This window comes from Pan troglodytes, chromosome 17 (assembly GCF_028858775.2).
Source record: "Pan troglodytes isolate AG18354 chromosome 17, NHGRI_mPanTro3-v2.0_pri, whole genome shotgun sequence".
NCBI classification, from domain to species: domain Eukaryota; kingdom Metazoa; phylum Chordata; class Mammalia; order Primates; family Hominidae; genus Pan; species Pan troglodytes.
Window position 1 is genome coordinate 17,240,935 of NC_072415.2, and position 24,232 is coordinate 17,265,166.

Sequence of the window (24,232 nt, forward strand, 5' to 3'; positions counted from 1 at the left end):
CCAAGTTAAATAATTGAGAATATATACAGTATAGTTTGCTATGTATAATAGACCTCATTTCATTTACAGTACACCTTACACTTGGGATTAATTCACCTATAACCTCTGTGAACTGCGAGCGCTCGGCAGAAGCAGCCCTGTGTCTTACATGTCTACATTTATATTTATATTTATATTTATTTTTTTGAGACAGAGTCTCACTCTGTCACCCAGGCTAGAGTGCAGTGGCATGATCATAGCTCACTTGCGTCTTGAACTCCTGGCTCAAGTGATCCTCCCACCTCAGCCTGCTGAGTAGCTAGGACTACAGGTGCACACCACCATGCCTGGCTAAAGGCATGTCTGCATTTATGCGAGGTGTGTTGACCGGGTGGGGAGGGAGCTAGGACTGAGATTCACCTACGTAAAATGCACAAAAAGGGTTTGCTAAGCAAATTGATATTTGAGATGAAAGATGGATTAGGTGAGAGACTTAGTTTATTCAGGAATAAGAGCAAAACCAACCACATCAAAAAATGTATTTCACTGAGACAGCCTTTTGTACATACAACAGGGTGCTGTTTACAGATTTCAAGAAAGGAGAAAAAGAATGCTTATACTGAGATTACCTACCTCCCAGTAGTGAAAATAATAAATTTATCCCTTGAAATATAATCGTGTGTTTATTTGTCACAGAATCTACACTTACTTACAAATGCTTTATGCTCAGGATGAAATGGAGATACTGGCTCTCTTGTTTCAGTGATCTTAGACGATAACTCCAGGAATTTTAAAGATATATATATATGTATGTATATATATATATATATATATTTTTTTTTTTTTTTTTTTGAGACAGAGTCTTACTCTGTCGCCCAGGCTGGAGTGCAGTGATACGATCTCGGCTCACTGCAGGCTCCACTTCCCAGGTTCATGCCATTCTCCTGCCTCAGCCTCCCGAGTAGCTGGGACTACAGGCACCCGCGACCACGCCCGGCTAATTTTTTGTATTTTTAGTAGAGACGGTTTCACCGTGTTAGCCAGGATGGTCTCGATCTCCTGACCTCGTGATCCACCCGCCTCGGCCTCCCAAAGTGCTGAGATTACAGGTGTGAGCCACCGCGCCTGGCCTTAAAGATCTTAATAGTATGAGCAGAAAGGTGTTTGAAGAAAAGAAGGAAATTGTATATTTGACACACTGAGCTTCTTTCTGTGTTCTTAGTGTTGGGTTTGGGTCATTCAGGATTTCTTAACCAATTCAGACATGAATCAGGCTGCTGTAGAAGATAGTAATTATAATGGAATGGACAGAAGATGATTTTTAGCCAATGAGGCAAAAAAAGTCATCTTTCCTGCTTTTTCTGAAATGATATGTTGAGAAGATGTTTTTGTGAGATACACATTTCTGAATTAAAGGATTCCTTCTGAAAATATAACTTGTTAGGTAATGTGGACATATTTTTTCTGTTGGCCAAAGTTCATTTTTTGAAATGGGGGCCTTCATTTATTTTTTATTTTCAAAATTGAGTTTCTATAAGGCCTAAAATAAAATAGATTAAATGTTACCAAAGTTGTTTGTACCTGTTTAAATATCTTTTTTGCAAGCCACTTACATTTTTTGGTACTGAAAGCTCACTACTCAATTGTCCTTATGAGCATGGAGGTGTCTCAGTGCGTCAGATCATACTGGCCCAGATGCCTGAGTGGCACATGTGCACTCAGAGAAGTGGGAGCCTGTTTGCTGCCTGCCTTGGAATTCAACCACCTGAGCCAGAAATCTATAGAACCAGAGGTGGGGAATTTTACCTATTCATTTTGCAGATGTTAACATTGTTCTCTTTTGGATCCTTTGTATGTTATGTAGTATTAAGTTAGTATTAAATGAGATTGCAGAACGTACTGCATCATGTTCCCTGAGGACAATGGGAGTCAAGACCTCATTCTTCCTTTCTGGACTTGAATGGTCTGGGGGACCACACCTCCTTCCCAGAATTCATCTGCAATCATGAATTTTGGCCTGACCTTCTGGTTTTTGAAACATCTTTCCCCTGCATTTGGCGCTTGTAACTTGTCTTTGAGAAATGCTGAGTCAGGCCAATTGATGATATTTTCCCTCTAGAATTTTTCCTTTGTGACTTTTGTGTCAAGTTTGTTCATTTTAAGTAGTCAAAACAAGCTTTTAATTGTCTTGCTTCTTCAGGGTTAGGCTTTGAAAATCAAGCTGTATTCTTCTTTATGCATGATTGACAGTCACCAACAATAATAATTACAGATCATAATTATCTTGTGGCAATTATGATAAGAATTATTTTCTTAGTAGAAAGAATGCATTCTGATTTCAGAAACCTCCAGGGCAGTGTATAACATGAAGCCTGTTCTTTGTTCCAGTGACTTGATTGGACAGTCATAGTGGAGAGATGCACAGGCCGCCAGAGGCATTCTCAGAGTATCAAGTCTCTACAGATGAAGGGCGCTTGTGGAGAAGCATGTTTCAGTGCGTTTTCTCTGGGACAACATGCCCCATAAGAAAAGTTGAATACAATTAAACACGTCCTGCCTGCAGCCAAAGCAGATTTTCACTGTCCTTGAAAGTGAGGATTGAACACAACCTCTCTTCCTTCCCTCTCCCTCCCTCTGTCCAGCTTCTTCTCTTTTGGATTTTGAACAATGTAAATGTTAGAAAAACTTTGAAGTGAGAAAGAAAAAGACAAATTTGCCCTGAGCATGTCAGGTACACGTTCTGCTTGACGTTTCTGTGTGGGCCTCCCTGTTGCAGTCTCTAGGGGAGGATAGGCACACTGTCTCCAGAAAGAGGACAGTGAACTTCCAGCTGCATTTGACTGATACTAGGCCATTTTTAGTTCTTAGAGAAACAACATTAAAACCTAAACTTCATCCTTTTTATTTTGATAAAACGAACTTACCCTCATTTTTTAATCAAATACATGGCAAAGGTCAGCCTTATCCTCTATTTTGATAGTTCCGTAAAGGCTATTCTAAGCATGTGATAAGATATGATGGCAATTCTGTATCTTCTGTTATACCAATTAGATGTTTAACTCTAAAACCTGTGATTTTTTTTTTAATGAACACATGGCATTTTCTCATACACGTGTATTTCAGCCTTACCGTCTGTGCTCCTCTATGTACAAGATTTGTGACTTTATAATGGCTGAAGCATATTTTGACTAGTGTGTATTTTATTCCATTTGAGTCAGTATTTTCTTTGGACACTTAATATGGTGACTTAATTAGTGCAGTTGCTTTGCTTCTCTAAGAATAGTGGCAACTCTGGTTCTCTTACTTATGATAAGGGTGCCAAAAGTCCTCACGTGCTCAGCTGCAGCCTGGAGCTGGAATTACAGGGCTTTGTTGCCATAGTGTTGCATCAACATGCACTTCTTATCCTCTCATTATTTAAGAAGATGCAGGATACAGTGGGTCGCAGTTTGCATTCCTCACTTCTTTTGGTCCCGAAATAAAAGTCTCATATTCCAACAAAAAGTTGAGAATATTATTGAACAAATATGTCCACAAAACCTAATGCAATTTTTGTTGAGAAACATTCATTAATTGCATTTCAAACACATTTTAGATTAATAGTTTTTTGCAACATAAATCAAACCCTACGCCTATAGCACCAATGAATTTGACATTTCATGGGTCACATTAGAACCAGTATTTTTAGTTGAAGAAAGAAATACAAAAGAACTGGATTTAAAATTGGGATCTCAACTTCCAGTTTAGTGCTTTCCTTTGGTGCCAATTATTCAGGTAAGAGGCCAGGCTTTGGGACTTCTGAAATCCCTTGTATTTTTGGAGACAGAAGCTCAAGTCAATTTATTATAAATATTCCTTTCCTTCCTCCTCTGCTGGTGCTTTCATCTTCTTTGCCTTTCAGCTTCTTTTAGATCTCTTTTCATCTTTTTGTCCTTAAAGTGATAGGATGGGACGATAGTCACTTCTGTGACCTCAGTTTCTGACTGCAGGAAGGAAACGTGTATTTATTAAAATTTCTCATGCTCCAGCTTCATTTTCTCCTTCACCTGGGATGGACTATGAGATGGGAGACTTATGTGAGCCAGTTCAGTGATGTCTGTCACTTTCTGGGTGGGCTTGGTGTTGGCAAAGCCATTAGGTAGCTATTTCCATATATAAATTACATATATATATAAAAATTTTTTTTTTTTTTTTTTTGAGATGGAGTCTTCCTCTGTCGCCCAGGCTGGAGTGTAGTGGTGCGATCTCAGCTCACTGCAACCTCTGCCTCCCAGGTTCAAGCAGTTCTCTGCCTCAGCCTCCCAAGTAGCTGGGATTACAGGTGCCTGCCATCGTGCCTGGCTAATTTTTGTATTTTTAGTAAAGACAGGGTTTCACCATCTTGGCCAGGCTGGTCTTGAACTCCTGACCTCGTGATCCACCCGCCCCAGCCTCCCAAAGTGCTGGGATTACAGGTGTGAGCCACTGCACCCAGCCCCTTTCTTTTTTTTAAAATTATTTATTTTTTTAGAGACAGGGTCTGGCTCTCTTGCCCAGGCCGGAGCACAGTGGCAGGATCGTAACTCACTGCAACCTCAAATTCCTGGGCTCAAACAGTCCTCCCACCCCAGCCTCCCAAGTAGCTAGGATTACAGGTGCACACCACCAAGCCCAGCTAATTTCAGTTTTGTTGTTTGTTTCTTTGCTCGCTTTTTGTAGAGCCGGGCGGGGGGGGGGGGTCTCACTATGTTGCCCAGGCTGGTCTTGAACTCCTGGCCTCAAGCAATCCTCCCACCTTGGCCTCCCTAAGGTTACAGGTGTGAACCCCTGTGCTCCGCCACTATTTTGAAACATCCAAATCCGTACTAGAAGGCAAGTAATGGCAACAGTTATTAAATCTAGTTTCTTTGCGTCTAAGCTTAAATATTTCACACATCCAAGGAGGATTTGACCTCAGGAAATTCCCCATTGCCCCGTTGGTACAAACTGAGTTTGCTGTTTCCTGCTTTGCTGCTGTGAGGAGGGTCAGACAGTGGTCATAGCTTCTGATCCTGTACTTGTGGCATACTTGGAGCCAGCTCAGATTGGAATTTTCCATTTAATTGCTACCAATCACTGGAACATCTGAAGTGATCAGAAGCTGCCATTTGTGGAAAATTTTAGTGTTGAGTAGTTCAGATTAAGAACTGTTAGTTTTCACCAAAATATAGAGGTTGGCCTCTGAATTCCATGGAAATTACCAACCTTAAAACAAAACCTGTACTGTATTATATGCTTAAAAATGTGGTAAGAGGGTAGCTCTCATGTTAAGTATTTTTACCACAATAAAATGCAAATCAAACAAAAACCCTGGCCCCTCATACACTGTGTGGGCAGTTCTGCACTGCAGTGCCTGCTACACAGCCAGTCTGTGCCCTCCGCAGTGTCTGTGAGCGGTGTTTGGTGTCTCATGCACCTGATGGGCTTAGAATTGCTGTGTGGCATTTGCCTTTGTCACTCATGGTGGTTAAACAGCAAGTGTGGTGAGAACCCTGTAGAAGCGGTGGCCCCTCCATCAGGCTGCTGAGGACCCAGCAGGTTGAGGCACCTTGCCTCTCCCATCTCCAGTTCTCCTTGGCTGGAACCCTCGCAGAGGGAGACCAGCAGATGGTGAAAGAAGTATCAAGAGCAAGAGACAGGAGGAAAGTGTTCTGGGGTTTACAGTGGCATTGTCAGTAAGGCACAAGGCTAAGTGCTTGCACATATCATTCCTGAAGGAGGTGGGTCGGCCAGTGTCAGCAGAGGGAACGCAGAAGGAGAAGGCCTGTCAACAGGAGAGGCTGCCCGAGGACCCTGGGTGCATCCAGGGCTGCTTCAGGACTGAGCTAGGCAAGTGGAGAGAATGGTGAGTGACAGTGTCCAGATCCACGTGTGCTTTCCCTGAATCCTTCAGACAAAGCCAGAGGAAAGGAGGAAGGGCAGGAGAGGGTGTGGGGGAAGCAAGGCAAGAAGTCAAATGATTTTGAACCATTTGTTCTCCCTAGGTCCTTCTGGGTTTTCACATTTTGTTACAAAGGCTATAATAAACACCGCCCCCACTGCAGTGTGCTTCATTAAAACAACTGTATAACTAAAGTAATGAAGTAGAAGAAACAGATGTAATTTATTTATTTTTAATTTTATTTTTTTGAGATGGAGGGTTTTTTTTGTTTGTTTGTTTGTTTGCAGTTGCAAGATTTAATAGAGTGAAAACAGAGCTCCCATACAAACAGAGGGGACCCAAAGCGGGTAGCCATTGCCGGCTTGAATGCCTGGGTTTGTATCCTGATCATTGTCCCTCCCTCGTGCTCTCAGGTGATAGATGATTGGCTATTTCTTTACCTCCTGTTTTAGCCTAATTAGCATTTTAGTGAGCTGTCTTTACTCCCTGATTGGTCGGGTGTGAGCTAAGTTGCAAGCCCTGTGTTTAAAGGTGGATGCGGTCACCTTCCCAGCTAGGCTTAGGGATTCTCAGTCAGCCTAGGAAATCCAGCTAGTCCTGTCTCTCAGTCCCCCCTCTCAACAGGAAAACCCAAGTGCTGTTGGGGAGGTTGGCCAATGACCACTCTAACTGCTTCCTGCTGAATTGGGGCATAGTAGGGGTCGTGCTGTTGAGATTTCCTCAGGAGGGGTGCCTTTGATGTCATCAACATCGGAGCATGGGCTAGCAGGCCGGTCCAGGGGTCCACGGTGGATCTTAGTCATGGACTGCATCTGGGGCTCCATTTGAAGAACTATTTGTAGTTTTACAGCTTCGATTCTGGAAGAGACAAACTTAACAAGGAGGTTAAAGATACAGGGATTGAAATGTATAGCCTGCAGTGCAGGGGATTATGTTTCTGGCACACTTCACAGGCCCCGACTATCTGTTTGATATTTTTGAAAAAGCTTGGTCCAGTAAATAATAATTTGGCCATCTGATGGGTGTTATCAATGCCTAAGTGAAAAGTTTGGTGAAGGGTTTTAAGTAATTTCCATTGGTTAGCTGCAGGCAAATGTATTTTTCCTTCGGTGGCTAGCCATCCTGAGGGGAGGAAACTATGTCCTCGTGAGGTTCCCCATTCTATTTCTCCTGCTGAGTACTGGGGCTTGGTTTCCCAGAGGGGATTACCCCATACTAGGGGTCCTTCTATAAGCATTTCTAATGGAGGGTCCTGCCTTGCGGCTCTTTTGGCTTCAATATCCGCTTGGTGGTTCCCTTCTATTTCTCTTTCCTTTCCCTTCTGATGACCCCAGCAGTGTAAGACTGCCACCTCTTTAGGTTTCTGTACAGCCAATAATAATCTCCTAATGGCTTTCTGATGATTGATAGGTGTTCCCTCAGAAGTTAGGAATGCCCTTTTTGAGATGGAGTTTCACTCTTGTTGCCCAGGCTGGAGTGCAATGGCACCATCTCGGCTCACTGCAAACTCTGCCTCCCGGGTTCAAGTGATGCTTCTGCCTCAGCCTCCCGAGTAGCTGGGCTTACAGGCGCCCGCCGCCATGCCTGGCTAATTTTTGTATTTTTTGTAGAGACAGGGTTTCACCATGTTGGCCAGGCTGATCTCAAACTCATGGAAAGGAAGTTCTGGGCCCAGTGACTTGGTCTTTGCCTTGTCACTCGGTGCTCTAAGCCCCTGTGGTACTCATTGCTGGGCATAAAATCAGCACCTGTTTATTTCACTGGGATGTTTTTTTGTTTGTTGGTTGGTTGGTTTTGAGATGGAGTCTCCTCTGTTGCCCAGGCTGGAGTGCAATGGCATGATCTCGGCTCACTGCAACCTCCATTTCCCGGGTTCAAGCGATTCTCGTGCCTCAGCCTCCTGAGTAGTTGGGATTACAGGTACCTGCCATCATGCCCGGCTAAGTTTTATATTTTTGTAGAGATGGGGTTTCACCATGTTGGCCAGGGTGGTCTCAAACTCCCGACCTCAGGTGATCTGCCCCCCTCGGCCTCTCAGAGTGCTGTGATTATTTCATTGAGATTTTAAGCTGCAGCCATTTAGTGTGGAGGGCATTCCAAAGGCGAAGGGCATTTACAAATCTGTTGTATTCAGGCAACAAATTTTTAAATTAAATCTCGAACATGAAAGTTGTTTGTTTTGTTTTGTTTTGTTTTTTTGAAACGGAGTCTTGCTCTGTCACTGAGGCTGGAGTGCAGTGGCATGATCTCAGCTCACTGCAACCTCCACCTCCCAGGTTCAAGTGATTCTCCTGCCTCAGCCTCCCAAGTAGCTGGGACTACAGGCGTGTGCCACCACGTCCGGCTAACTTTTTGTATTTTTAGTAGAGACGGGGCTTCACCGTGTTAGCCAGGATGGTCTCGATCTCCTAACCTCATGATCCGCCAGCGTTGGCCTCCCAAAGTGCTGGGATTACAGGCGTGAGCCACCACGCCCAGCCTAGAACAAGAAAGTTTTAGCGATAACAGCCATGGTTCATGAGGAGCCCCACATGTCAGGCCCTATGGCGTGCACATTCCTTGGGTCTTCACAACTGTCCTGCCAGGTAAGTATCGCTGTTGCTGTTCTATAGATGAGACTTTAAAACCTGTCAGGGACATTAATTAATTTGAGATGAAGCTAATATTCGGACCACCCAGGTCTATTAAGATTCAAAGCCTGTGCTGCCCTTTAACTGTAAGCGGGAAATATTCAAGGAGCCAGATCACCTGGGAATCCCATGCCAAATACAGCGCCTCACCTACTGCCCTGAAGCCCTGGCCCCCGGGCCCGCGTGGAGTGGCCCCCGGGCCTGCATGGAGTGGCCCCCGGGCCTGCGTGGAGTGGCTTGCTCTAGGTGCTGGTGTAGGTTGCCAGAACGTTTTGTGCTTATAGATGACTGGTAACAGTGGAGACAAATACAACTCTGTAAATGAAAATGGCTTCGTAAGCAGGGAAAGTGATATAAGAGCCGCTATATACAGCCGCAGTTTTTTTTTAGAATAATAAAAAAAAAATGTATGTGCTTACTAGTAAGTCCTTTTGAAAGTATTTTTAGTCACCACTCTGCTATGTTCAAAAACTGAGCTTTTGCACTTCTGATTTTTTTAGCATGAAAGGGTAAAGTTGGGTGAATGAGGTTTGCATTATTAAGGCAAAAGCTAGAGTCTTGACAGAAACATGACATTAAGACTTTTGGGAAGCTGTTTTAAAATGTGTGTTTGAATTAGAATCCATTCAAACAAAACATCAAGGCAGTGTAGTGAAGCAAATCTAATTAGAATGTTCTCAGCAACAGACTCATACGCTGTGCACATGTCATCATGGGAGAGCAGAATAGGGGCTTTATTCCATGGCCCACTCTGGGTGGGTCTCTGGAAGGTTCCAAGGGATTATTTCAAGCATGCCTTTCTGGCAGTCCCCCTGGCCGTGGGGAGAGGGCAACCAGGTGAGTGTGTGGCCAGGTGGATTCTGCTCAGCTGTTGACACTTCTGTTTGCAAAACAAATGACTAAAATAAGTGGGTGAAAGAAAGCCAGGAATTGCTTAGCTTCAGAAGTTGGAGGGGTTTGGGAACAGTCAGGTGGCACTGAAGTACAATGGAGAACCCAAATTCATGAGTTTTGGAGCATTAAGGAGGCCCAGAGCAAGGTGGTGTCGAGACCATCGTCAAGGAGGGGGTTCAGACAGAAGGCAATGGTGTGGGCATTGGACATAGCGCTTGCCCTCTCTCGCTGCCATCATCCCCTCCACCCCCGCCCGTTCTCTCTGTCGCTTGGTCTGCACTGTCTCCGAGGCATCATCTGAGCCGAGTGCTTCTTGGCTTCCACACTTCAGCTCCAGCCAGAGCGGGCGGTTCCTTTGTGCACCAACAGTTTCCAAGCACTTCCAAGCCTTTGTTTTTCTGTCTCAGGTATTTTGCTGAAGCCTTCTGAGCTTGCTCAGTCTACAGCCAGGGTGGCTGGGAAGATGAACCTGTAAGGGCACTCCTCAGCAGTGGGCAGATGAGATGTCCCAGCCTCCTGTCCTTCAGAGGCACAGCCTGCATGGTTTCTCGAGTGTGGTTGAACCCCTTGGCCCGTAGTGGGAACCAGCTCAGCATACACCTTTTGTATTTTCTCTCTCCTCTCTCATTTGCCTGTTTCCTCTGCTAACAGTTCCCACATCCTTGGCTCTGAGACAGCTTCTAAAGTGACAGCTGGTACAGCCTCCCAGGGACAGTGGGGGAGAGAGGAGCCCTGTGTCTCCGTTGTGAGAAGCCAGTCCCAGGTTTTACTGGATTTGCTGCTTATGGTCTGCATAAGCAGGGATCCCAAGCCTGGATTCCCCTCATTCCTTCTGTGCAGAGCTGTCTGCAGGAACAAAGTTTGCATAGTTGTTAGCGTTAGCAAATTTGGGGGGTATCTTTAATATTTCTCTAATGGTTTGCTAAATTCAGAGATTACAGAATTTATTCCAGAGTGTGGTGTGGTTAATTAGTGACTATTTGCTGTTTGACAGGAAAGAAACTTTCCTATTGCTCTATTCCTTCTTATAGCTCTCTTCAAATCCCCTTTCCAAAATAATCTTAAAGAATTTAATTCAGAATCTAAAATGGATGTACCATTAGAATTTAGGGCCCATACCAGAATTTGGGGCCCATACCATTTTGAATGGTATTTTCAAAATTTCAGTTTCCATTTGCTCATTATAAGTACATAGAAATGCAAAAATAAATTGCATATCCTGCAACCATGCTAAATCCACTTTAGTAGTTTGGTAGATCGTGTGGGGTTTTATGCACACACAGTCATCATCTGTGAACCCATATTCTTATTTAGAGCATAGAGATAATACTATTCTAGTCTCTCGGTGTAGGAAATTTAGAGCCTCTCTGTTGTTACATTATCACTGACTGGAGACCTCCAATGCCAAGGAGTTTAAAACACACACTGAGGGGGTCTGTTCCATTGTGGAATAGTTGTCATTGTTAGGAATCTTGTTCATATTTTGGGCTGAGCATTTCGGTTTTGTGTGACAGCCACCCAAAGACTTTTTGAGGCATCTAGAAAGTCCTCCCTGGGCGCCTCAGGCGGGGTGAGCAGTTTCTCTGGGGACTCCTTGCATGAGGGGACCTGATGACTGTCTGAATGACCTGTGTAGAACCCAGCATTGGTAAACGAATCATGATCTGACCAGAATTGCTTCTAGTAGAATATGAAGTAGTGATTTTTTTGAAAAGTCAGAGTGACTACAAGCTGAGTGGGAAGTTTAGCTAGGGAGCCACAGGAAGTATTTCTTTGAGACAGGTCTTAAAACACACAGCATTTTCCCCATGCATGTGCCTTGTTGCTGAAAGACAAAGAAAAAACAAAACAAAAACCCAAGGGACAAATGTATGCCGCTGATTATTTTTAATGATTTTGTGCTATGGTTTGACCACAGCATTAAGAACAAGCAGAAAAATCTGATTTCATAACTAACAAACAGCACTTAGAGCAACATCTTTCTTTAAAAGTATTGCAATTACAGACCTTAGGTCTAAGAACTACACCATTGCTCAGGTAAAAGAGGCAGATACGTGACAGGTGGAAATCTTTTTCTGTATATAACTGGGAATTATGTTGAAAAGTAAGCACGAATGTTTGTTAAAAAAGACTTTAATGACTTTTGATTATCATAGCTCACAAACAACTATTGAAAAGTTCAAATACAGTTGTACTTTTTTAGTAGATTGCTTTATAATAATAAAAATTAAATGAACTAAATGCTGTGAATAGTATTGTACATATTTTAAAATAGCCTTAAACTAGACAAGTATACAATTAGCATGATTTTTGAAAGCTATGAAATGAAAAATAGCAACATACCAACAAGCACATTAAAATGAACCAGTATCATTAACAGTAAAGTTTAAGCCTCAATTCGTCCTGTAGAAAGGAAGCAATGATGTGGTAACAAATTTTAGTACCTCTGAGTCTAGAACATTCTCATGCTCAACAGTTCTCCCACAAGGTTGAACCTGGGGGGTGGGAGCTTTGTTTCTGACAACAATGAGCCTCAGTTCTTAATGATGAATCCCAAGGGGTGCACCCTACAGTATACGATGGAAACAACACGTGGGTCTAGACACGCAGGATCCACAACAACAAGAGTGTCAACTTTTTACGGCCCTTTCAAACAGATACTAAAAGGGCTGACTTTTAATCCATTCAGCATTAAGGGTTGCATTGTAGAGTCAATTTCAGTTTAAGGATAATCTGTCATTTGTTTCCTGGATGTTAGGGATATGATTATAGAATCTGACATTTTCAAAGTCAGAACATACACCATGGAGCAAATAAAAACTTTGGAATTTATTAGACTCTACTCTGGTGGCAGAATAAGCTGATAATATGGGTCAGATGGGCAAAATTCCACGAACTGCTCTTATGGACAACACTCGAAAGGATGCCCACACCCAAGATTCAACCGTGGTTTTAGTGAACATGGTGTTATAAACTTTTCTTGTTCTTTTGTTTTAAAATTAGGGTATTTGAAGATAAATGCAGAGGTCACAATCAGACACTAAAAACTAAGCTGGAAGAGAGATGTAACAATATACAATTCAAAACGTAATTTCTAACTGATGGCAAAACCGAGTTTGCTTTTTGAGTCCGTATTATGATGGGACATGAATGGGAATGGATGAGAGGTCCTTCACTTGGCTGGCTGACAGCCAAGTCTCTTCTAGTGCTAACCCATAACTAAACACTTTTTCTAAGAACAGGGTCTTCTTGTTAAGTGTATTTGTTTTTCCTGAGGTATTCTTTCCCTACAATCTCTACTGTTACTTCATTGGCTCCACAGCTTCAGTTTGTAAAAGAAAAAGGCACAGAGAGACTTGGACACAGACGGTCACAGATGCCTCTGGAGCTGAACAAAGTCCTCTGCTGCAGGCTGATTTACTTATTCCTCTGACACAGTTTCTGCAACAACAAAAATGTGCACTTTTCACTGTTGCCTGACACCTTCGTGATGCTACAGCAGGAGATAGATGCAGGAGATTATAAAGCAAGTTGAAAAACAACATTTTTCTGACTCAAATATAACTAACACTGGTCCAGCTGAGCATTACTAAAATGATTAAAATAAAAAGCGTCTAGTGGCAACCAAAAAGCTGTGGGATTTTTTAAAAAGTATTTTCTTTAAAGTGTTTTCACAGCAAAGATGCAACTTGCCATTGCTATATATACGCTGGTCATAAACTGTTGCTTGTTTGTTCACACTTCTTTCTCTTGTGTTATAATATTGATATTTAATAGGAAAATAAACTACATAGACTTTAATCTGTATGCATCCATTTGCAAATTTCCTTACAAAAGAGGACAAAGCACATAGGCATTCACAAATTCTATGCCATTTCTGTTAAAATTGGTATCATCTATACATTATATTACAGTATTAACAACTTTTTGTTCTACCCATTGGGTAGGATATGTGCATAATATATTCAACTTATATACAGCACCTTACAAATAAAAACATAAGAAAAGACAGACAACTGAAAAAAGCACCATTTTAAGTGAGGCACAACAAAGGTGGGAGCATCAAGTGCAGGAGGGGGCGGCTTGGTTCCTATATCTGCTGAACTCAGAACATGAGGCACCTTAGTTGCTGAAAAACTGACATGCAGATCTCTGACATGATAGGGGTATATCTACATATATATAATGTGCACGGATAGTGTATATATAATCTCTATAGCTCTAACCCTCTCCCGCATTACACAAAAACAAGGACACGCAGAGGGAAGAAAGAAAAGGATGAAGGAAGACATTGCTTTCTTAGCAAGACATTCCTACACTCAGACAGCAGCTTCCTAATGCATCCAGTTCGGGAAGCAGCAGCAGCAGCAGCAGCAAATGACTGTCTGACCCTGGCAGTAACATAAACTTGAACTCTGCAAAGGACACAGCGTGCCGGGTAATAAAGAATGCTGAAATATTGGTTCCTAAAAAATGTAGACCACTGCAAGGCTAAGAGTGCTTTCCATTGTCTGTTCACATCTCTGTGATCTGTGGAGGTGCTGGCAGCTGGCGGTGGTGGAAATGGTGAACGGTAAGCCACGCAGCTGCTGAGAACTAGCATTTAGGATCTGGGCTGGAAGCAACATTTTTAAATTTGTGACTTTCCTTGCACCAAGAAGGGGAAGTTCTCCCTTTGCCCACCTGTCATTCAATTGTCCTTTCACCTCAGTAGGCCAAGCACGTGGCATTCTTGGTCAGTGTGAGCAGGAGAGCAAAGGGCAGGCTGTGGGGCATGTTCGTGGCATGAAGGCTTGGCTCCAAGCACTGGCTTTAATCACTTAAGCAAGCAACACAAAAGTTAACAGAAACCAAGTATCTTTCCCAGTTTTTTCTTTCATGCACTGCTGAGCTTTGGAAAATTTTTAAAAAATGAATGGTACACAAAGTTAATGTTGCCATTCTAAGTAGCAAAATTCAATAAACAAGCAGTGCAGCAAGCCCCCGAGATGGGGGCGCATCCAGTCATGGCTGCGTGGGGGGCCGGGCTCCCTGCGCCCACAGCAGAATGTCTCTGAGCCTGCCAGTGACCAACGCCATGAGCCGGTCCTTTGAGGGAGGGCTTCGGACTGGGTGCTGGGTGTCTCTCTACTAGCAATCAGTATCTGGCCTGAGGACATATTTGAAGTGCTCTGCACCAGAGCCTTCCTAAAAAGAAGAGCCGCTGGATGGAAGACAGAGGATGGCCCCTGTCAGAGAAGGGAACTGTTGGTTCAGAGAGGAAGGCAGGGATTTGGATGGGTTCTTCTAGGTCAGAGAAGATTTCTAAAAGTGCTTCCTTTTGAGCCTTTCTCATTCTTATGAAGATGAAATAAAGGTGAAAGAGAGCAAACGGAGATACGTAGAAGTTCAAGAAGTCCTTGCCTGGGTACAAAATTCCTCTGCTGGTGTCAGGAGGCCTCCCCCATTTACAGGAGGCCCCTATTTCCTGCCTCATAAGTTTGAGCCAAAATTAGTGAATGGAAATGCAGTCCTCACGATAAATCTTTTAAAAATTCGCTTCTGCTCTCTTGGGATTTCTTGTGGCTTGGGTGTGTGTCCATGTGTTTATGTGGTGGGGAGGGTGAGGACATGCTTGTCAAGCTTCTGTATTAGTAAATTTTGGACACCAAAAATAGATGAACTATTGAAATACATAATTTGCTTCATGAAATCTCTTTTCCATTAAGGATTGCATCAGTATTTAAAGAGAATGCTAGAGTTTCTGAAAAAGCAAATGTATGCTGGAAGATTGTGTTCTTATAGATGGGATTCAAGATGCCTTGGGTCTCCTACACCGGGAACAAGGGACAAAAGTCAGCGGTATGCCCAGGAGTGTTCATTCCCACCAAATGTTCTTCCTAACAATGCAATCCACACTTTGCTGGAATAATCTAAGATTATAAACCTATCATTGATTGCCTAAATCACTGGTTACTAAACTGGACCCATGGGTTCTATAAGCTAAAAAAAGGGTTCTTGAAAGAACAATAGGCCCCACTGTGTAAGTTGTATCTTCCCAATCGCTACTCTTTCAACGCCACGCTAGCCATGAGGCGACACGGTATGAACAGGTCAGCCACAACCTTCAAAAGAGCTACTGATCTAAATCACCTTTTCCTTCTGCTGAAGGGAAATTGACCATCAATTCATGTTATGACCTTGGCTTTTAAACTAATTCATTACAGAGCCCCAGCCTCGAAGACCTTTCAAAGTCATGGTTTGATATGTGTGTGTCTTTAAATAACCATTTAACAAAGGCAGTTCTCTAGGGTGGCTGAATGGGAGGAGCCTCTTTCTTGAAAGATGATTAAAGGTATCTGAATTATGTAATTATCTCGCCAATACTGTGGACATGTGCAAAACATTCATATACTCACAGTTACTAAGGAATTCACAAGTCTCTGCTCTGAGCCCCTTCTTGAGGCAGGTAGAGAAGTAAGGACTGTGAAGCCATTTGAGAGCTAGAGCTGTGGGGTGCATCTCCTGCTTCACCAAAACTGCAGGTGAGAACTGAAATGATGGAATCACTCACCTCGCCTCCGCATCTGTGGGCACACCTGACCAAGAATCCACTGCAAGTCCCTGCCAGCAGGGCCCGATGGGAACACGGGCTCCTCATCTTTGCCTGACAGAGGAAGAGAGGCTAATCTGGAGAGCCAGTGAACCTTCAGGGTGTCTCCAGGGTTGGGGAGGGTCCTTCTGGCCCCAAGCCAATCTCTGCCCTGAGAGCTGGTGTCTCTCCAGCAGAGGCCTTCCAACTGTCACTGGAACAAGACTGAATCCAGTCTCAGAACCTCCACTGTGACTCTCAACTGTATATACTTCAACACAGGTTGTAAGCATGAGCTGACAACTGGTGCCTGTGTTTTTCCTCTCTCCTTTTAAGAGTTGGACTAGTTCTGTGGATGTTACTGTGTGCAAAGGATGAATGTAATGGAAATTCCAATCCTCAAAACAAACGAACAAACAAAAACCAGTGACCTATCTACAGAGGTAAGAAGCAGAAGGGAACAGACTAGGATCAGACAACTCTTGGGGTTTGGAACAGTCTCTCCAGTTACAGCACAGAGCCACCGCACCGACGGATCACCTTCGAGACCCACAGACAGACACAAACACACACACGCGGATTTGGCTTTAAGGCTGCATAGATGGGAGTCATGGAATCATCATTCCAGCTCATCTTGTTATGTGAAGAGGCCACAGAGGCCCACCCTCCACATGGCAGAGTGTACTGCAGATAAGCCCTTCTCCACGCGCAGTGTCTGCTAAACGTGTTGGCTGCTGCTCTTATAAAAGCCAGTGCTTACATCTGCAGAAGAAAGTTATTTTTTTCATTGTATATAAGAATGAATATTTGTAAATATCAGGAATATTAAAACTAACAATATTTATAATTAGTTTTCTAGTTGCATTTTAACTGCATGTTGTGCTTTTTACCCAGTGCTCTTCAGTCACTTGCCCCCTCCACTGTTCTCTGACTGTCCAGTTCTTGCCTTCAGTACAAAAGCTGGCCTGGGGAAGGGTTTGGTAGAATCCTGCGGGAATTTGGGTAGGTTTTGAGCACTGCATTCCTTTAAGAATGCTATGCTAATACTAGTGACATACAATAACCCACAATGGCTTATTACCACGATCAGCAACATGGCATTCTTCCGTCATTTCTAGGGGCTTCCAAAGCATAAGAAACCACCACCCACACCACTCCCACACGAAGTTCTGTGTAGGCTGGATGTGGGGTGGCTGCTGGGAGCCTCCTGTGAACTGAGCAGCCCTGCAGAGCTGAACTAAGCTGTCGAGGAAAGGGGAGAGGCAATGGGAATATACTGAGGAGTCACATATTTCAACAGTATGCAGAATAACCACCTTGCATTTTAAACAATTTATTGCATAAAATAAGGTATGTATTTGAATATATTTCATGCTATAGTGAAAAAAATCTAAATTACTGAAGAAATTGCACTGCTGGAGGATGAGGGCAGCACTGCATGATACTGGATCCATAAATGCATGTGTTCATTTTCTCATAAACTATGCAGCCTAAGATTAGCAGAGTAACTCAAAATAACAAGTCAGAAATGCTGGAACTTAATCTTCCCTATCTTATCTTCCATCCAAAAGTCTCCAAAAGCTTCAGCGATGCACTGCTATTTGATGCAAACTCCTGCAACAATAATGACTTTTTTGATTTACGTAAGTTGGTAAAATGTTAGGCTACGTCCCCAAATATCTTTTCTTGGATGCTTCTGGGGACCACTCCAGGATATTCCTTGGGCCTGATTACAATCCACAGGTGAAAAGACAACATACAGAACTTCACGTAAAACAGTTCCCTTGTAAATATTTTCAACATTAAGATAGTGCAACTTTTAAAACACATCATCACAACACAAAGGAGCTCCTTGCACTCATCTAACTTCTCCACTTTATACCTTGGCACACAACACAGGAATTTTGATTCGTATTTTTAAAACAAAATAAAAGTTCCACACCTTAGGAGAAAAAGCGAACTGGCTGGTTCTTCCCCACAATAATATATAATAATGCTTCCTTCTTTATTCAGTTAATTATAAAACACGCCATTCTGGCCTCATTTATCTGCAAAGTCTCCTTTCACAATTAAATAAATCAAATACCTCTGTGGGTTTTATTTCATGATATCTTCAAAGCATCCCGTTCTCTGTTTTCCCCTGCCCACACCCCCATCCCAACCCCTGTCCCCAAATAAACACTGTTTGCGGTCAGACCAGATGGAAGTTTGTATCATTTCAGTCTAGTTTGCATGCAATTCCCCTAAAAGGAATCAGAAACAAAGACCGTGTTTGCTCATTTGGTTTTACTTATTTGTACCATGTGAAACTGAACAACACTGTGCGCAGGAGGGGCCCAGCGGCCGCTTCCCTTCTTGGTTTCTTTCTCCAGCTGAAGTGCACGTTGGAAGGAATCAGACCAGGTTCCCAGGCTTCCTATCTTTGCCTTTGATGGGTACTATTGTGCTCTCTGCATTGTTCTGCTGAAACTGCAGTCTGCTGCCCCTGTGTGCGTTGCTGCGCTGGTGATGGAGGAAAGAGGCGCCTGGGTGGTGGCCCATCACCTCGCTGTATGTGGGGGGCGGCCCCTCCATCCTCCCGTTACTGCTGCAGGTGCTTGCACTGATGCCCGAGTTGCTGCTGGGTGGGCATGGACCCCCGCTATACATAGCAATGTCTATTAAATCACTGTCAAATATGGTTCGGTTGGGTGGGGCCCTCACGGACTCTCGGTTGAGTTCCATCTGCTGTTCAGGGTCCCGGAGCTGCAGGGTGCAGGGCCCCTGGTAAGGAGGTGGCTCTTCACCGTCGGACAGGGAGATGGTGGGAGGAAGATCAATCTCGTGCTGCACATAGGGGTAGGTGGGCTGGAAGCGGCTGAAGCGATCCCTCTGGATGAAGGACGGCGCTGTGAACCTGTCCCTGGACCGCGGGGCATGCATGATCTGGAAGGAAAAGAGGAGAGGCTTGAAGACAGTTTGAGCGCAATGATGACCATAAATGTGTCAGAATCAAGGAAAGTTACGCTTGGTGTGTGTTCCTACCAGTTTAAACACCATCTCCCAGGAAAAAAAAAAAAAAAAAAAAAAAAAAACAGGAAAATCCAATTCCAGAAAAAAAAGTGTACTTTTCTGATTCCTTATGACAGACCACTCACCTTGCCAAATCCCAGCGCATCCAGGAGGGCTGAGCAATGGAGAGCTGTGGGTAATGGAAAGCTTGGGCTCCTGGGAGTTTCTGTGCGTGCTACGTGTGCATTTTCCCCTTGGAAACAGAACACACTAGGAACTCCAAGAGTCACAGGGCGAAGAGCACTGCGGCCTGCACTTGGATCTGGTCACCAGTGACCTCGTCCAGTCCTCGGCTTCTCTATAACTTACGAGGACAGGACAGGGCTGCCTGCTTTCTCAGGTCCCTGCCAGCTCTAGAACTTAGAACCTATGGTTCAGAAAAGTAAGGAGGGGCTCTGAGTTTTTATTTTTAATTTTTTATCTTAATTTTTTTTTTTTTGAGACAGGGTCTGGCTCTGTCACCTAGGCTGGAGGGCAGTGGCGCCATCTTGGCTTATTGCAACCTTAACCTTCTGGGCTCAAGTGATTCTCCCACCTCAACCTCCTGAGTAGCTGAGACTACAGGTGCACACCACCATGCCTAGCTTTTTTTTTTTTTTTTTTTTTTTTGAGATGTGGTTTTGTCATGTTGCATAGGCTTGTCTTGAACTCCTGAGCTTAAGTGACCCACCCACCTCAGCTTCCTAAAGTGCTAGGATTACAGTCATGAGCTACTGCGCCGGCCAGAACTCTGAGTAAGCAGAAGTTATAACTTCACACAGTGGTACGTGGAGCAGATACAAAGCATTGGGTCGATTTATTAATTACTTAGAGAAGATCATTGCCAATTACTTTTTAACAAATTCCCCCCAAAATGACTGTTTTTTCTTTGTGGCTCCTAGACTTTTCCAGTTATCTGGAATCTGAATAAAAGTTTCCTGTAGTTATTTTTAGTCACTGACATGAAAAATATTTTTTACTCAAGTAAATATGATTATAATAATTTATTTTTTCAAAATGAATCCAGGTAGTACATTTCTTACAAAATCTTCTCATTTGTTCTACCATCCCAGTTTCTTCTAGGAGACGGCTCTTTTATATACGTACATATACACACACACGCATATATGCATAGATATGTATGTGTGTATACATATATGTGTATATACATGCATTTAATATACACACATATCTACACACGTACATACAGATATTGATTTCTCTCACACCAATATTTTTAACTTAAAGGCAAAAACATGTTATTTTAAAATCCACATTATTACACTTGGAGATGTGGGAATGAATCATGCTATGATATTTATAAACCATGCCCACTTGCCAAGGCACATTAGTAGAAGCTTACGGGATCATGTAAAGATAAGTGATTCTCAAATTGTTTTTGATAAGGAGCTTTAGACTAGCAGGAATAATCCCTGGAAGATTCTAGGGGAAGTCCCCTCCCGCTTTTGACCAAAGTTCTAGGCAATGCCTTCCTCCAAAAGTGTCAGCCCACGTGGTGAGGCCCCTCCCCTTCCACCCCACGTGGCAGGGACACGCCCCCTTCATCCCCACCCACCCCCCCGCCCCCCCGCAGCCCTCACCTCCTGGGGCCCCTTACCTCCGAGGCGCCCAGCCGCGGTGCGGAGCTGTCTGAAGGCCACAGGCACCCTTCCTGGCGGAGGGGAAAGGGAGGAGGGTGGGGGGAACAAGAAACAGAGGAAAATCATTAGCCCCGCAGCACCTAAAAACATGAAGCACAACTTCTGGAAACGGGGATCTGCATAAAACGTGGAGCGAGGCCGGGCGCCATGGCTCACGCCTGTAATCCCAGCACTTTGGGAGGCAGAGGCGGATGGATCACGAGGTCAGGAGTTCGAGACCAGCCTGGCCAACATGGTGAAACCCCATCTCTACTAAAAATACAAACATTAGTTGGGCGTGGTGGCGGGTGCCTGTAATCCCAGCTACTCGGGAGGCTGAGGCAGGAGAATCGCTTAAACCTGGGAGGCGGAGGTTGCAGTGAACCGAGATCTTGCCACTGCACTCCAGCCTGGGCGACAGAGTGAGACTCCGTATCAAAAAAACAGAAGCAAAAAAAAAAAAAAAAAAAAAAGATAAACAAACAAACAAACAAAAAACGTGGAGCGAGAAAGAGCCCGTCCCTTTTCAGACCTCTTGTCTACATGGAGGGCTGTGAACAAAAGGAAACATGGAAAAGTTGAACTCCTGGCCAGATTAGATTTGAAGTGGAATATGGCTCACTCTCTACACCTGTGTGCTTGAAATACATTCAAGATGACTGTCCAACCGCATTCAGTGGCCGCCCGATGAGGGCAGGCTGGGTTGAGGAAGCCCTGGCAGAGGTGGCCCGGGGCCCGCCCGTGCCCTGCCCGGCCTCCAGCAGAGGCGCAAGTCCGCGCTCGCAGGTGGACGGCCCTTTCCGAGCCTGGGCTCAGGATCCTCCAGCGAGTGTCTTCTCCAGTCCACCTATTCACAGGGCAGATGCAACTTCACATCTGGTGAGTTAGTATCTTTTTTCAAAAACGTTTGGCCAGATTGACAAGGTGACAGGCCAGCCACAGGCCTCAGTAAAGGTTCTTTCCAAGGCCCCACGCGTGCTGGGAAAAAAAGTACGCGTGGTACCCTTTTCAGCCCAGAGTGTGGCTGTCAGCAGGGTCCGCGGGGCTGTCGGCCGTCACGGGAGAGCGCGAACTCAGCGTGTAGGGGCCCGCGTTTGGGGAATTCTCGGAAACGGGAGGGCTGGGCCATCACTGAGCCTCCGACGGCCCCGGCGCCAGCAGCGAGGGACGGCGCGGAAGAAACACCGAGCCCCGCGTTTGTCCAACACGGCCCTTTCCTAAGATACTCGGGGACATCCTGGAATCAGTGGCAAACGTATACGGCGGTCCAGCTGCTCGGAGACGAAGGGTGGGCTCAGGGACCGCCTGTGACGGGAGGGAAGGGCCCGGCCTGGCAGGCACAGACGAGGGCGGGGGTCCGGCGCCAGCGGGGCGGAAGCGGGAAGGGGGCGGAGGCCCTCCCACCGCCCAGGGCCCAGGCTGGGCCCGCAGGGGCGCTCCTCGCTCCGGGAGCCCAGTCAGCCGTAGCCAGGAACGCCGCCAGGTCCATCTGCGGGGCACTCAGAGGGGCTGAGCGGTTCCTGAAAACGTAGTGACTGTCCCCAGTGGCCTTATTTCCCGAAAAACAAGCAAACCCGGCCAAGTGCCCACAGGAGCCCCCGTCCAGTCCGGCTGCGCCCCCGAGGCCCGGCCCTCGGCTGACCCAGCGCCCCGCTCCCCTTGCCGCACCCCACGCCGACTGGCGGCCCCGCCAGCCCGGACAGGAAACCGCCAGAGGCGCGCCTGCTGCTCCTCTGGGCCGCCGCCTCTCTCCCTCACCCCAGTCCTCGGGCCCCGCATTTCCCTCGCCCGCCACAGGCCCCGGCCTCCCTCCTGTTCTGCAGCACTGAGTGTCTGGGCAGAGGCCGCTGCGCTAGGCGGCACCTGCTGTGCCTTGCCTGAATGGAAGGACTATCTTAACCTATCTAATCAATCGATGGATCCATCTATCTCTGTCTAATCTGTTTCTCTCTATTCATTCATCCATCTAATCTATCCATCTATCCTTCTAATCTATCTCTATCCATTTGTCTCTGCCTATCCAACTTACCCATTCATCAAGCAATCTAGGCTATCTATCTAAATATCTGTATCTCTCTCTCTCTCTCTCTCTCTCTATCCATCCATCTAATCCATCTATTGAGATGGGGATCTCGCTATGCTGCCCAAGCTGATCTTGAACTCCTGGGCTCAAGTGATCCTGCCTCAGCCTGCTAAAGTGCTGAAATCACCATGCCCAGCTAAAGGACTCTCCTCCTCTCTGGGAAATTCACAGCACCCACAACTAAGAATTGTTGCTGTTGACATCTCATCAGACTTGTCTCATCTTTTCCTCTATATGTGTACTTTAAAGAACTACACACGTAATACATGTATACATTCTCCCTTGTACCACACACAACCAAAGCCATTTTAGAGTCCCAAATCCACCCGTATGCTGGTGCTGCACCTCTGCACTGTGTGTTTTTAATAATGCATTTCCCAGACCTACATGCGTGACACACATTGTTTAATTGGTTAAATAAGTAACTAAATTCTTTCTTAAGGCCTGTGAACCCAGGTGCCCCTCTTCTCCGTTCCCTCTCTCATTGGCCTTATCCGGCCTGTCAGCAGGTCTTCTAACGCATCCCACAGAGAGTTCCTGAGGCCAGGAAAGGGGTGCAGAGGGTAACGCAGGGCATGCCTGCAGCCCTGGGGTCTCCTCCCCGCCACACCACCTTCCTCAGCCTTGCTGCCTGGGCCAAGCCAGCCCTGGACCTTTCCCAGGCCAGCCCACCAGTGTAGGTCCCATCTGCTCCTGTTGCTCAAAACAAGGGCACAATTGTTACCTATTCATTTTGCTTGCTGGGGTGGAAAAAGGTGTTCTGCCCTGAGGTTCTCAAAGCCTGAGAACCAAGCCTGAAGCAGGAGAGTTGGCCACTGGTAGAGAGGAGTTCAGGCCATTCCTGCCTTGGGACATCTGCCAGACGGGATGGCCTGGAGATGGGAACTTTTCCTGCCTGGCTTTTGTTTTTTGCAGGAATGTAACAGCAAAATTAAAAATCCAAAATGGGAGGAAATGCATCTACAGTCCCATCATCCTAATACTTGAATGGATTTTATTTATTTATTTATTTTTTTGAGATGGAATCTCGCTCTGTTGCCCAGGCTGGAGTGCAGGGGCGGGATCTCGGCTCACTGCAAGCTCTGCCTCCCGAGTTCACGCCATTCTCCCGCCTCAGCCTACCGAGTAGATGGGACTACAGGCACCCGCCACCACGCCCGGCTAATTTTGTTTTTTTTGTACTGTTAGTAGAGACGGGGTTTCACCATATTAGCCAGGATGGTCTCGATCTCCTGACCTTGTGATTCACCCGCCTTGGCCTCCCAAAGTGCTGGGATTACAGGCATGAGCCACTGCACCTTGCCAATTTCTTTCTTTAAGTGCTTTTCTAATGCTTGTTCATTTGCATATATTAAATTTATACAGTTGTAACCACAATGTGGCCAGAGTTGTGTATTCTCTTCTTCACAGAGTATAACATAAGCACTTTCCTCTATCACCACCAGTTTTTTCCAGCTTTATTGAGGTATAATAATATAACAAAAATTATGACTACATAATAATTTA

General features: G+C 45.1%; 1 protein-coding gene across 14 annotated transcripts in view; it reads right to left on the bottom strand.

The window, feature by feature from the left end:
* Positions 1-11,266: 11,266 nt before the first annotated feature.
* The window catches only part of LDLRAD4 (low density lipoprotein receptor class A domain containing 4), a 436,354-nt gene continuing 423,388 nt past the window's right edge, over positions 11,267-24,232 (bottom strand). For all 14 annotated transcript variants that reach the window (XM_009433595.4, XM_054672297.1, XM_009433598.3 and 11 more), the window contains 2 exons: positions 20,622-20,675; positions 11,267-18,898 (listed from right to left, as the gene is read on the bottom strand). In XM_009433595.4, coding sequence (XP_009431870.1) covers positions 18,368-18,898; positions 20,622-20,675 — 585 coding nt within the window. In that variant the 3' untranslated portion in view covers positions 11,267-18,367. The remainder of the gene's footprint in view (positions 18,899-20,621; positions 20,676-24,232) is intronic.